Below are 12,533 nucleotides of genomic sequence, written 5' to 3' on the forward strand. Positions count from 1 at the left end.
ACGAAAAGCAGACGCTGTGATTGTTTCCAGTATTTTGAACAGGTAAACCAAATAGGCTCCTTAGGAAAAAAAAAAAAAAATGCAGCCTCCTAATTTCAAAGCCTCAAATATCTACAACCAGAAGGTAAATAACCACCTTCTGCAGATCGGCATGAGGAAACCACCACGTAAACGAGGCTGGAACTGACTCAGGACTCTTGAACGGGCGGTTTTGCAATCCGGAGCAAACACCCAGCGCGGTGCCCTGCAAGCAGGAGGCCACCAGCCCGGCCTGGGAGGCTCCTGAGGAACCTGCTCCTTCTTTTCACGGCTCCTGGTGCGGGGTTTTGGCCGGGAGAAGAGTCCCGGGAGGGGACACCGGGGCAGCTCCTCCGGCCCCGGGGCGGGGTGGGGAAGGAGGGAGGCGGCCGGGGCGGTGCGTACGGGCTCGCCCGCACCTGCTCCCTCCTCTTCCTCCTCTTCTTCCTCCTCCTCCTCGCCCACCTGGCCGCAGCTCAGCCGTCCCCGCTCGGCGGCACCACTACCAGCACCATGCTGCCCAGGGGAGCCTCGTCCATGCCGCCTCCTCCCAACCCCGCCGCCTACTTCCCGCCCCCCCGGGTCACTCTGCCCTCGGGGCTGGAGATCCTGCGCACCTACTCGGGAGCCTTCATCTTCCTGGAGATCGTGAGTTGTTTTTTTTTTTTTTTTTTTTTTTTTGGGGGGGGGGGGGGGGGGCACCCCACCCCACCCCACCCCCCCCCCCCCCCCCCCCCCCCCTCCCCCGTCGCTCCTCACCTCCTCACCTGCCATTTTGTGAGCGGGCTGAGGGCGGCGGGCTGTGGCAGCCGCCGGGAAGGAGGGAAGGGGAGACACCGCCGCTCCTACCCAGCCCAACAAGGAGGGAAAACGACTCCGTGCCCCAGGGAAGGGCAGCAGGGGTCGGGATCCCCCTCCCCGGCTCGCCCCGCCTCGCCTCGGGTACCCCCGGCCCGGCTCTGCCGTGTGGGGAGCTGCCCCCCACAGCCCCGTCCTGATGGGTGGCGGGGGGAGCTCAAGCTGCAGAGAACCCAAAAATCTCTCTGAAAAGTTATACTGGTTGTGCTACAGCTCCTGTGCAAACTCCTGCAAGTGCGCTTAATTTGCGTGTGCGTAAGGCCGTGCTGGTTTATGTATGACTGAGGTCCTTTGATCGCTGTCTCTGCGCAAATGTGGCGCTAATTAGTGTGCATTGGGGAAGAAATCTTGGCAGAACTAGTTTTATTAAGGTTTTTTTTGTTTGTTTGTTTTTTTTGTTTTTTTTTACTTGGCGTGTCCCAGTCTGTGTGTCTGTGAGCTAGGTGCCACCTTGCAAGCTATACAACGGCACCTGAGGAAGGAGCTGAGCACCAAGTCCTGGCGCTGAATCAGGGCCTGAGTCAGTGGGCACAAAAGGTTAATTATGCTGGCTAACCTGGAAGGCATTTGCCATGCGAGCTGAAGGGGACAGCTGTAGTATTGGGGAAATTGCACAACCCTGCATGCTGAGATTAGCGATCTCTGCAATGGATTTATATTTTTCTTTTTCCCTTTTCCTTTCCTTTATTTATTTATTTATTTATTTATTTATTTATTTATTTAAAAGAATCCTGCAAATTCCACATTCAAAATACTGAAAACATTTTGTGTGTATCTGCTTTTTATTTAGCAGACACTTTCTGCTATCCCTTCTGCTTCCTCACTGCCCATCGCTGTCTGGTCAATAAGTAACAGACTTGCACCTGCAGCCTTGTGAAACTAGAGAAAGCGGCTTGTCACAGCAGCAAAAAAAGGAACCCTAAAGAACAACTTGAAGGCTAATACCAAAACCCTTGGGAGTTTTGAACTGAGACTACCAGTGTGTCTTTACATGCATGCTGCTGCATAGAGAGGGCCCAACTAATTTTCTAACCAATAATAACTCATTTTATACCAGGCAGCTTTTGAAAGGTATCGCTCTTCCAACTTTGATTCTCAAGGAAGTTAGCTGAATCTGAAAATGTAGCCTCTGACTTGGTAGTTTTAAATCTGTAGGATTTAAATAAGAAAGTAGTAGCTTGCTTTGAAATTAATTGTAGCTATCCAACAGCAGAAGTAAATGCTCCATCAGTCCATTTTGGCACAGTATCCGCACTACTCATTCGCTCAGATCTGTATACTGAAAAAAAAAAAATATTGGTGATACTGTATTCTTTCTCTGGTTACAATAACTTCTGGAAAATGTACATTTCTCTAGTCACTGCAACATAATTTATAACTCACCTTATTCTATAATCTAGTTTTCTCTTTCACTTTATTACTTATTGTGCACTTTATCAGCATATCTCATCTGATAAGGACTACAAAACTAAACAGTATGAGATTGAATCCAAATTTGATATGCATCCTCATCAAGCTAACTTCAGTGTATGCATGTATACGTATATATATATACATAGTTGTGTATATATATGTGTGCATGTGTGTGTGGAATATTTTCACACTTCTTATATTTCCCTTTAAATGACAGTAAGGGTAACACTTTCAGCAGCAACACACAAGTCATCTGAGTGTGTAAATCCCATTGCCAAGACTGTTTTAAGAGGGGCTTCGTTTAACCTCCACTTAGTGCCTATCATTTCTCAGAACAACACTTGTACTCTTAGAGAACTTTTGAAGTGTTTCCTCTGTTTTTCTGAAAGTAGTCAGAGGGCTTGTTGATGTGTGATATGAAGTGCTAATTCTTAGTTAGAAAGGACTGAATGAAAGTTCTGTCAGTTCATCATCTGCATTCTTTTCCTTGCAGCTGTTTGGAACAATAGTCTGGATTTTGGTAGCATCTACAAAAGTTCCTTTGCCACTGCTGCAGGGATGGGTAATGTTCGTAGCGGTGACTGCGTGGTTCCTCTCCATCGTGTTCCTGTGTGTGTTCCTCTTCGGTTATGCAAATAGAATTGCCGTCAACTGGAACCAGACAGTAAGATTTTTTATTTACATATACATATATTTTTTAAAGGATTACATTTATTTTATAAATTGAAGATGATTTCATGAGAAGTAGTTATCCTAAGCCTTAATGCCTGGGCTTCCGTTTAACAGGAAGTTTTTCAGAAAAGGAGCTCAAAACTGGAAGAGGACAGAGTAGGGCCACAAGGGTGACAGGGGAAATACAAGACCTCTTTTATGATGAAAGCTGAAAGAATCTTTTGAAACAGATTGAAGCAGTGTACTTGTCCTTCATAAGCACATAAAAGGCATGAGCAGCAGGAAAAGAACTAGTTTAGTAAGTCATGACAACAAATTGGTTTAAAAGGTCAGAAGTAATTATGGACTAGAAATTAGAAAATATTTTTAGACCACTAGAGAAGCGAGTAATGGGAGGTAAAAAGATGTATGTAATATTGTAAAGGAAACGATACATATTTTGAACACGTTGTGTGATGTGATTGTCTGAGATAGCACCAGGCTAAAGCACCCAAGAAGTCTCCTTCACTTCCTAAGAAAGTCTTCAGCTGACTTGGGGGTCAGTTCCAGAACAGCATTGACAACTGGCTATTAGATCTTAGTCAAAGTCAGCATAAGCCTCAGCAGCTTACCGTATTTTTAGGATAAGTTTATCATCCTTATGGGAAATCTGGGGAAACTACAGATCTCATTATGTTCTCTTCAGCTTTTGTCCAGTGTGAAGACAAGACTTTATTCATGCTGTAATGGAGCATTATGGCTTGTGCCAATAGTTCTCACAGACTGTACCTTCCTATTAAAAAAGGGAAGCTGTTGGTTCTGGTTTTTACCAGCAACATGGATATATGAGGTTATTGACTGCTAATTTATGTGCTCCTTTGTTGCCATAAACTGGTTTTTACTTTGAGGTTTTTAGTGCTCAAGTAGTTGAGCACAAGGTGATATTACTCTCTCTAACAATGCTGGGAGTGAATAATAACAGGTGGCAAAACTGTCATCAGAGTGGGAATTATCAAAAAAAATCTTCTGAAAAGATCAAAACTCCTGAAATATTAAAGCACATCTGTTTTTAACCTGATTACCTTCACCTTCCTCCTGTGTGCCTTAGTTTTCTTACTGACACTTTTTTGACGATAGCTAGATTCATGTTTTTCAGTATCAGTGTATTTGTTTATCTGTTCAAGTTACTGACAGATAGTCCTTTGAAACAAATTCTCCTTCAAGCAAAGTCACAGAGCTTTGTAAGTTTGAGGCTCCAACAGCATCAAAGTCCATCAGTGGTAACAAACTGGATTCTACTAAAACAAACAATTCTATTAAAACAAACTGGATTCTATAAAAGCAAATACACACACGTACAGTCTTAGCTTTCCAGCAGAATACAGGCAGTAATTAAGCTAATAATGAGTTACAATTAGAGAGTGTTACAGGGATTTACGCTGTGACATCCTCACAAGTTATGACGCAACAAAGCCCTTGAGCATGTGCATAACTTAAGTAAATTAATAGTGTCCTGGGTTTCATTGAAACTATTTGCCAATTTGCAATCATTAATCTATTTAAGGGTTGCTGGGTAAAGGCATGGTCTTTTATAGAATGAAAATGCTCATCTTGAAACAATCTTTTTATCTTACTCATTGGCTGCCTGGTGTTGGTAGTGCTTGGTTGTGCTATTAATTTTCTCCCCTTGTATTTGATAAATCAGTGAGAAACTTTCTATGTCAGGAAATGCTAGATGAGCTGTAGAAAAGCCATGCCTACGGGACTCTAACTTACTCCAAAAGCTATCGTAACTAAGTCAATATCTTAAATAAATGCAGTGTGAATCCTTTTATCTCTAGCATCGTGGCTGAAATCCAGCCTTTTCCAGTCTTCAACCAACATAACAGTAGATGTATCATTTGACCACTATTGTTAGGTACACAAATGTTCTGTGACTTATCGGCACTAAACTCTTTAGTAGAACTTCACAAGGATTTTTACCTTCTGTTTCAAATAAACGATTACTAGAAATTAAATTTGTAATAGAACTCAGACATTACAGGTCATAAAATTAGGAAAAATGGGAAGAGTCGTGGCTTGTTTATGTGAGAGTGCAAATGCGTCCTTTATAGATTCATGAACAAATGTGGTCTCAGACTCTGGAAGGCTAAGTGTAAATTTGAAAAATAGCTTGGGGTTCTGACTGACCTGCATTTATTAATACTGTATGACATAAGTAGCTCCACTGAGCTCATTCAGATATTTTAAAAAATAAAATGCTACACAGTGAAAAGTTGGGAAAAAATATGGACCTTAATACATCACTGTATTAGTCCAGATGGTATGACAAATCCATTTCTTTATGACCTGACTCATAACACATTGTTTACAAAATTAGATGTGAACTAACATATCACGCAGATCTGGTACTGTTTTACATATCCCTTGTGTGAGGCTCCAATGATTAACAAGGGTTAAGGCAACGGAGAGTTAGGCACCATGCTAACAATTATTAAAAACAAAACTGACCACCTTCCCTAATAACATCTTGGCTTTTTTGGTCATAGAAACCCTAACCATATGAATGTGAAACCTTTCTGATGCTACACAGCTTCACTGTAATTGCTGCCAGGAGAAGGAAATTAGAGGCTTCAGCAGGAGGATGGAGGAAATGAAAGAGTTTCTGTTCTGAAAACACCCCTCCTGCATGCATTCAGCACCATCTTCCTCATGGAGCTATTTGTGTTCCCTCCAGTATTTAGTAGCCCCAAAATACTGGATGTCCTTGATTATCCATGGATTTACGTGCACCGTTTGAGTTGCTGAACTCCAGTGCTATGAAATTTGTCTGTCAGGTCACGGTGGGGTCTGCGTTTGTCACGGAGGGAGCACACACCTGCATGCAGTCTGTCCTGGTGCACACAGCTGGTAGTCTAGAAGATGCAGGTCTGTCTGCCAGCTCAGTTGAACAGGGGGAAACCAAACCATTAAGTCTCTGGAGAAGCACCTCCCCCAGTTGCAGCACAGCACTGTAGGTTCTCCAGTGCTCCATTGCTCTCACATACAAGCGGTTACTGGTCCCTATATTTTTTATCTATGAGGTACAGATGTTACAGGAGAGCAGGAGACTGAGGGAATGAGTCTTGTGTCCAAAGCTTGAGTTCAGGACACGACGGCCATCCAACTAGGCTGTAAAGCCACTCACAGCCCTCTTTTCTTCTCTTAGTTCTGTGGAGGTCAGTGGTGTTTCCTGGTGATGCTCCTAAAGAAGTAATAGCTTCAAAGTAAATAAATAAATACAGCAGCCAGGATAGAAGACCTGAAGTTGGGAACTACTGCAGCTGTTTTTGCCAAAACTTGTATTCTCAGTAATAAGCAGTCATTAAGAAAAGCAGTATTGTCTATGACCTAGCCTCAAATGATTCTTAATTAAGAGAAAATTATTTCCTGGTCAAAGTGGAATTGTGAACTCTGAGTAGCCGCTTAGATCATAACTTGCCAAAACTGACTGGAGTGTGAGTACTGGAGTAGCTGTACCTGCTGTAAAGATGAAACAACTGATGAATTTGGAACGGAATTCTTTTAATAATAACAATAAAATAAAAACTAACACCTATGAAGAAACAATTCTTTAAACAGGGAAATGTTCTCTAAGCAGGGAAACACAGCACATTCCTGCCTTGCTATCAGATAGCCACTAGGTAAGGGTAATGCACAATGAATTCTGTGTGTATGAAGTGTGCTATTGTGATGAGTCACATGGGATGCTTCCTCCTTGGTGCTCGCTCTTGGCATACTGGTAGTCCATTGCACTCACGTCAATGAGAAGTCCACAATAAATTTGTTTGTACTTGAGATAGACTGTATCGTGGTTCTCATCAAAAGAGCATACCCTTGCTTGTGTATAATACACAGCATGATGCAGACCTGCATGTGCATGCACACACAGCACATCGTGTAAGGACTCAGGAACTGAGTGCAGTGCTCGTGTATGCTTTGCAGACTCAGCAACAGAGGGAGATGCTGGAAGAATGCTTTAGATGTTTTAAAACTGTACTGGAACATGTCTTGGATCTTGCTGCATGGAACACTCTGAGACACAAGCCACAGAAAGATTTAGGCACCAAAGCTGCTTTTTCGTGTACTCCAGTAATAGAATCCAGAAATGCTAGATGTCTGAACCTCGTGCTTTGCTAGTATTCGCTACAGAGCAACGAATTGTCTAGAGAAGGGCAGGAGAGATACATATATAAAGCAAATCCTAGCTCTTAAGTCCCAGGCATTTTATTCAGCAGGATCACAAAGTACCTCCACATTACTCTATTTTGTGTAGCACCAAACCAGAGAGAGTTGAGGAGGTGCCTCAGTACTTGGACTTTGTACCATGAAGTAAACTTCTGTTGTGTCAAGGTTGGCATGTTTCTGGACACTTACAGAAGCAACATTTAAGCATGTAAAGGGAGTTTTTGGAGTTGAGGTTGTAGCTGAGAAGGGATTTGAGGGACTTCAAGTTTGTACAGTCCTGCTTCAATTGTGATAAAGTCAGCCTCTCTGTCCCTTCTTTTTGATCTGAGCTTTATGAACAGAAAGTTCTGTAAGCTCCAATTGCTTTAAAGTGATCTAAAAGGTCAGCACATATACATAAGAAGAGCACGTGTGCCTCTTAATTTGAAAGAATATGGAGGTTGGGGAGAGGGAGGGTTGTCTTATTACTAATTATGTTAGTGAGTTGTTTGTAATTGCAAGCAGTTGTGAAAACATGTACTGGTTAAGCTCTCGGATGGATTTAGCATTGCTCACGTACAGTTATCGATATCAGTGCTTGTTTCAGGTTTCAGTGTTGGCTTTCACTTGCACTGAGACTAGAACTAGGTGCATGTTGCAGCACAGACTCAATCTGTTCCTTGCTTTTCAGGACTTTCTTTTCCACGGGGCTACTTTTGTCTTTTATTTTGGAGCTTTTCTACTGCAAGCAGCAACTACATCTCTGCATCACTTCCCCCGCAGATTCAATTCCACCACACATGAGAAGATTCTAGCTGATCATGAATATAACATAAGCATAGCAGCCTCGGTATGTATTTCATTAATTTGTATCCATGGATAGAAGTCTGTTGTAAGTCCTTGTAGACAACTACTCAAAATAGGAGAAGTGATTGTCTTTGAAAGCAGCAAGTATTTTCACAGTGGCATGCAAAAAATATTACAATAAGTTATTTATTATATATTGCAGTAGTTATATACTCAAAGCTAATGTGATAGATGTTCAGAGAGTGCTTTTCACAATAGTATTTGAAATATATTATCTCTACAGCATATAATTTTAGATGAGATGTTTTGTAAAAGCAATGCTGGTTATTGGAACAGGAGAAATAGATAAAAACGGAGCCTTCATCAAAGCATCAGGTATGAATTTCAAGCCTGTGCTCAGACTTGTAATTGCTTGGGATTTTTGGTACTGTTCAGATAGTCCCAAACATGCCATGGGGAAAAAATATTGACTAGCTCTTTGTGAAGCTCCAGATAGGTACTTTTCTGATGTCAGGCACAAAAGTTAGCTTCAAGGGCCATGCTGTTACCTATGACAAGGGTTAGAGTGTTTTTATTGATAGTCTAAGCTCAGACTTCCTTTTTATCACTGTAATTGCATCATTGCTGAATTCCTGTATCTGGTGATGTGGGTGTGTGTAGCTGAGTCAGGAAATACACCGGGCATTAGCTTTCTCCCTGGCTGGACTTTTGAATGGCAAGTAGAGGTGTGGAACTGAACTAAAACTACTGATTTTTTTTATTTTTTTATTTTTTAAAAAAAACCTCCAAGAGCATCTCACATACCTCAGGGATCTGTATGTATTTATAAATCTTCTAAATCACTCTGTGGGTATCTGTTATCTTCAGAACTAGATAACCACAAATTTTACACTGTAAACACCTTCAGCTTATCTTAGGATAAAAACAGGTGAGCCTGAGGTGTAAAGTTTACATTCTCTCTGAAAGAAAATAAAGGAAAAACCTCCTGCTTTGGCAAGCCAAGCTCTGAAGGGGTGAGGTGGGCATGTCAGTCTCCAAGTCCTGAGTGCCTTGCCATTACCCTCTTGCCAGTAACACATTCCAGCACATTTAACGGTGGTGAGAGAGAGGTGGTGTCTCATGGCTGTGTCCAAACCGAGAGAGGACTTTCTATTAAATATCTCAAATTCTACACTTCTGTGTAGCTCTTCAGTCCTTGTTTTAGTGTGTTCAGATCCTACTTAATATATGGCAAAATATTTTTCTTCAGTCGCCTGTCATCTTCTCAGACAATAGAATACTGAGGACTCCAAGAAACTCTTTACCACTTCCATACTATTTTTCAGAAGAATTCAGTTCTTTGTGACCCTCAAATGCCTGCCAAGACAGGGAGGAGGATATTCTTTTGTAACTCACCTCAGTAATTTTTAATAAAGAGATGCTGGGAAATGGTGAATCAGATACTGTAGACTTTATCATTCATGTTTTGTTTTGTTGTTTGTTTTGTTTTTCTAAAAAGTATCTAATTAGAAAGTTGGGCATACAGAGAAAAAAATTGTGACCCTTTTGAAACACTGCATTAAAACAATCCTATGATCTACATGAGGAAAAAAAAAGAGAAAGCCTTGTTAACATTTTGTCTTTTAAAATTACCTCTTAGATGTGTATACTGTGATTAAAACTGTATCATTTCCTTTTATGAGTGATAGTTCTAGGATGTAGCATCTCTTCAAAACTGGATTTGTCAGATTAACACTTGTATGGAAAGCAAGGTTGTTACCACATGATTGAACCTGTATGCTCTAGGACAGTGTCCATCATCAGCACTGGACAATATGAGAAACTATCTTTTTCAACAATTCAATGTCTAATTTTTTTCTTCTGTTCTATATTATATAATTGAGTTTGCCATGGTATGGCCTTCAGTTTCTCTCTGTTCAATTTAGTTCCTGATCAGTAGCAGATTCCTGGCATTTCTTAGGAATCTCTTCTAGTGTCTGGTTATCTGGTTAAGGAGACCAGGTTTGAATCACTCTCTGTATTCCTGCAAGTAAAGAACTCTGCTTTTTAGAGGTTTGTCTCCTTAATCGTTTGCTGGTAAAGGCATGTGCTTGATGCCTTCTAATCAAACACTAAAAACTGAAGTTTCAAACTTCCAAAACTGAAATGTACGGTGTAAGTATGCACAATTATTTTGTACCATAATCTCTGAACATGTTCTGTTTAGATCCTATTTCAAAATATCATCTGCAGCTAGCAACTAAGTTAGAAGCATTAACATGGGTTTAAAACAGAGAAGTTCATGAGAAAACTTCAGAGGGTCCCAGACCTGTCTTTACCATAAGAATTTTGGATGGGGGAGATACCTTTTGAATCATTTGTGTTGCTGTATTTTTTGGAATAGAAAAAAAAGTAGATCAATATAATGTGTGGTTCACTCTTTTTTTCTTTTCTTTTTTCCCCCTACTCCTCTAGATTTTTGCCTTTGCAACAGCTGTTTGTTATGGTTGCAGCACAGCCATGGCATTAAGGAGATGGAAGCTATAGCGGTTGAAGAGACTTTAATGCCTGAATGTTCCACTTCAGATCAAATTAAATACTGCTTGTCTGTTTTACTGTAATGTAATTCCGAAAAAGACTTCTTTTTTGCTTAAAATCTGTTTTCAAGTGCTGAAATGCAAATAACCCCTAATCAGGATTTCCTTAACAGAAGACATGTTTCTGTCTATTCCTTTTTTAGTTTTTACTTTTATTGGGGCCTCATCAGAAACATTATTCACTGAATAGTATTAGAGAGTTCAGGGATAAACAGATGTCATGAGCAGATAGCAGAATTTTAGTGCTAAACCAGAAGAGCAGGAAGAAAGGTGAAACTAAACAGACATGTTACCTGCACAGGCAGCTAAAAAGCTCCCCCCTTAAGTCCTGGGACTGGGCTTTCAGCGCTTTGCAGCATTACGGTGCGCTCCACACAGGTGGGCCTTGAGGCTCCTGGTGGAGTCATTGGCCTTGTGTGTGCTGCTCCTTGCATAATCAGAGCCCAAGCTGACTTTGCGGTATCAGCTTAGTATAAATTATTAACTTTGTACAGAGGAAATATTTTAAATATCCACGCAGTGCAATCTTTTGATATTATTTTACAACCATATTCAGCTATGGTGATCCGATCCTCTAAAGCTTATTGTGTTCTTTTGTAGATGGGAGCTGTCTGGGACTGCCAGACAGTAGTTCATTAGTTTTAGGCATTTAGCTCAATCAGATCTATTTATACTGCAAAACAAACAGTGCATTTGTGTTGTGTGTATATAGTTGATATAATTTTGTTTAACAGGAATATTTGCACTGTTTTACTTTGTTGAAGTACAGCTGTGGTTTTGTTACTTCAAGTGCTGCATTTGTTACTTATTATGAGTCAACTTCATTTGAATGGAATGTTACCAAATGGTGAATATTGTCTGACCTCAATTCCTGCAGTGCGCTGTTTGTTACATCTTAAACCTGCGGTGTTGTAAAGGTGTTTGCATTTGGAGAGATGCCTATGCAACATCTTGCTGAAAGCAGTGGAATGCTAAGCAGTCCGCCCATGAGGGAGTTTGCTTTTGGCAGGAATTAAGTTTAATTGAGCCTCCTTTGAATATCCCAGTTGTATAATGACATGCAATATTATAAATACAAAGTTAACGAAACGATAGCGTTGCACTCTGTTCCTTAACACTCATCCTGTTTGGCAGATGGCAAACATTTTTTTTATATAATGCTAGTAAATATTTTTTTTTTTTTTTGCTCTTGTGAATAGTGCCAAATTGATAATGTGGGAACATAAAGGTTCCCTGTCATTCAAGAACAACTTGCTCACTGCATCTTGCCAGTGCACCTTACAATTCTGCAGAGACCAGCGGTGGTTGGGTAGGGGAAGACAGGACTTCCCTCATTCCGGGCCTACTCATTCTCCTTGAGCCAACAAAAGTATCTGCTCTGAAGGTGACTTTGCCAAACTTGTCAGGAACAAGGATCTCTGAGAGCCAGCCACCATCAGTGGAGCCCTTCAGTCCCTGCTGACCCAGGACAGAGATTTTTATCGGTGACACGGCAGTGAGTGGCCGCCCTTCCAACTACTGGGACCACATCCTTAATTATTGCAATGGGATGGTTTTGTATATCTTTTTTGAAAAATTAATCTTCTAAAGATTTTATACTCTGCCTGATTTTTTTTTTTTTTCTAATCCTCTACTTGCATTAAAACTTGTTTTGTGAATGTTTTATCTAGAGCCATATACTTTTAAAATACTTCATTTGTTATAAAATACATTTACACTGGAGTATATAGATGAAAATGTTTAACGGACTTATGCTAAGCAGCATTAAAGTTACTTAATATGTTTATGGCAGCAGTCTGGTTATTAATCCTGTTTGTAAAGTCTTGTTATTAGTTCTCTGTTTGGAAAGTACCAAAAAACTACTTCGCAGCTCAGACGTGATGCTACACATACAAAATTAAGGCTAAGATTTCTTGAGAAGGCACAACAACATTGGTGTTAGTTTTGTATAGCGGTTTGCCATGTGAAGCATGAATGTCAGTGAGGAGAAGAGCAAGATCAGCT

At 40.8% G+C, this 12,533-nt stretch overlaps 1 protein-coding gene across 1 annotated transcript; it reads left to right on the forward strand.

Annotated features, from left to right (window-relative positions):
• Nucleotides 1-235: 235 nt before the first annotated feature.
• On the forward strand, nucleotides 236-12,320 carry MAL2 (mal, T cell differentiation protein 2). The gene is made up of 4 exons (XM_035318916.1): nucleotides 236-666; nucleotides 2,783-2,953; nucleotides 7,838-7,996; nucleotides 10,408-12,320. The coding sequence occupies exons 1-4, from the start codon at nucleotides 532-534 to the stop codon at nucleotides 10,477-10,479; spliced, it is 537 nt and encodes a 178-aa protein (XP_035174807.1). The 5' UTR covers nucleotides 236-531; the 3' UTR covers nucleotides 10,480-12,320.
• The last annotated feature ends 213 nt before the right edge of the window (nucleotides 12,321-12,533 follow it).

Source organism: Oxyura jamaicensis, chromosome 2, assembly GCF_011077185.1.
Source record: "Oxyura jamaicensis isolate SHBP4307 breed ruddy duck chromosome 2, BPBGC_Ojam_1.0, whole genome shotgun sequence".
Lineage (NCBI taxonomy): Eukaryota > Metazoa > Chordata > Aves > Anseriformes > Anatidae > Oxyura > Oxyura jamaicensis.

Excerpts from the sequence above, each read along its gene's own strand:
- MAL2 (XM_035318916.1), top strand. The coding sequence starts at position 532 with ATGCTGCCCAGGGGAGCCTCGTCCATGCCGCCTCCTCCCAACCCCGCC. Across the intron at positions 667-2,782 it reads CCTTCATCTTCCTGGAGATC|CTGTTTGGAACAATAGTCTG; the intron begins GTGAGTTGTTTT and ends TTTTCCTTGCAG. Across the intron at positions 7,997-10,407 it reads ACATAAGCATAGCAGCCTCG|ATTTTTGCCTTTGCAACAGC; the intron begins GTATGTATTTCA and ends CTACTCCTCTAG.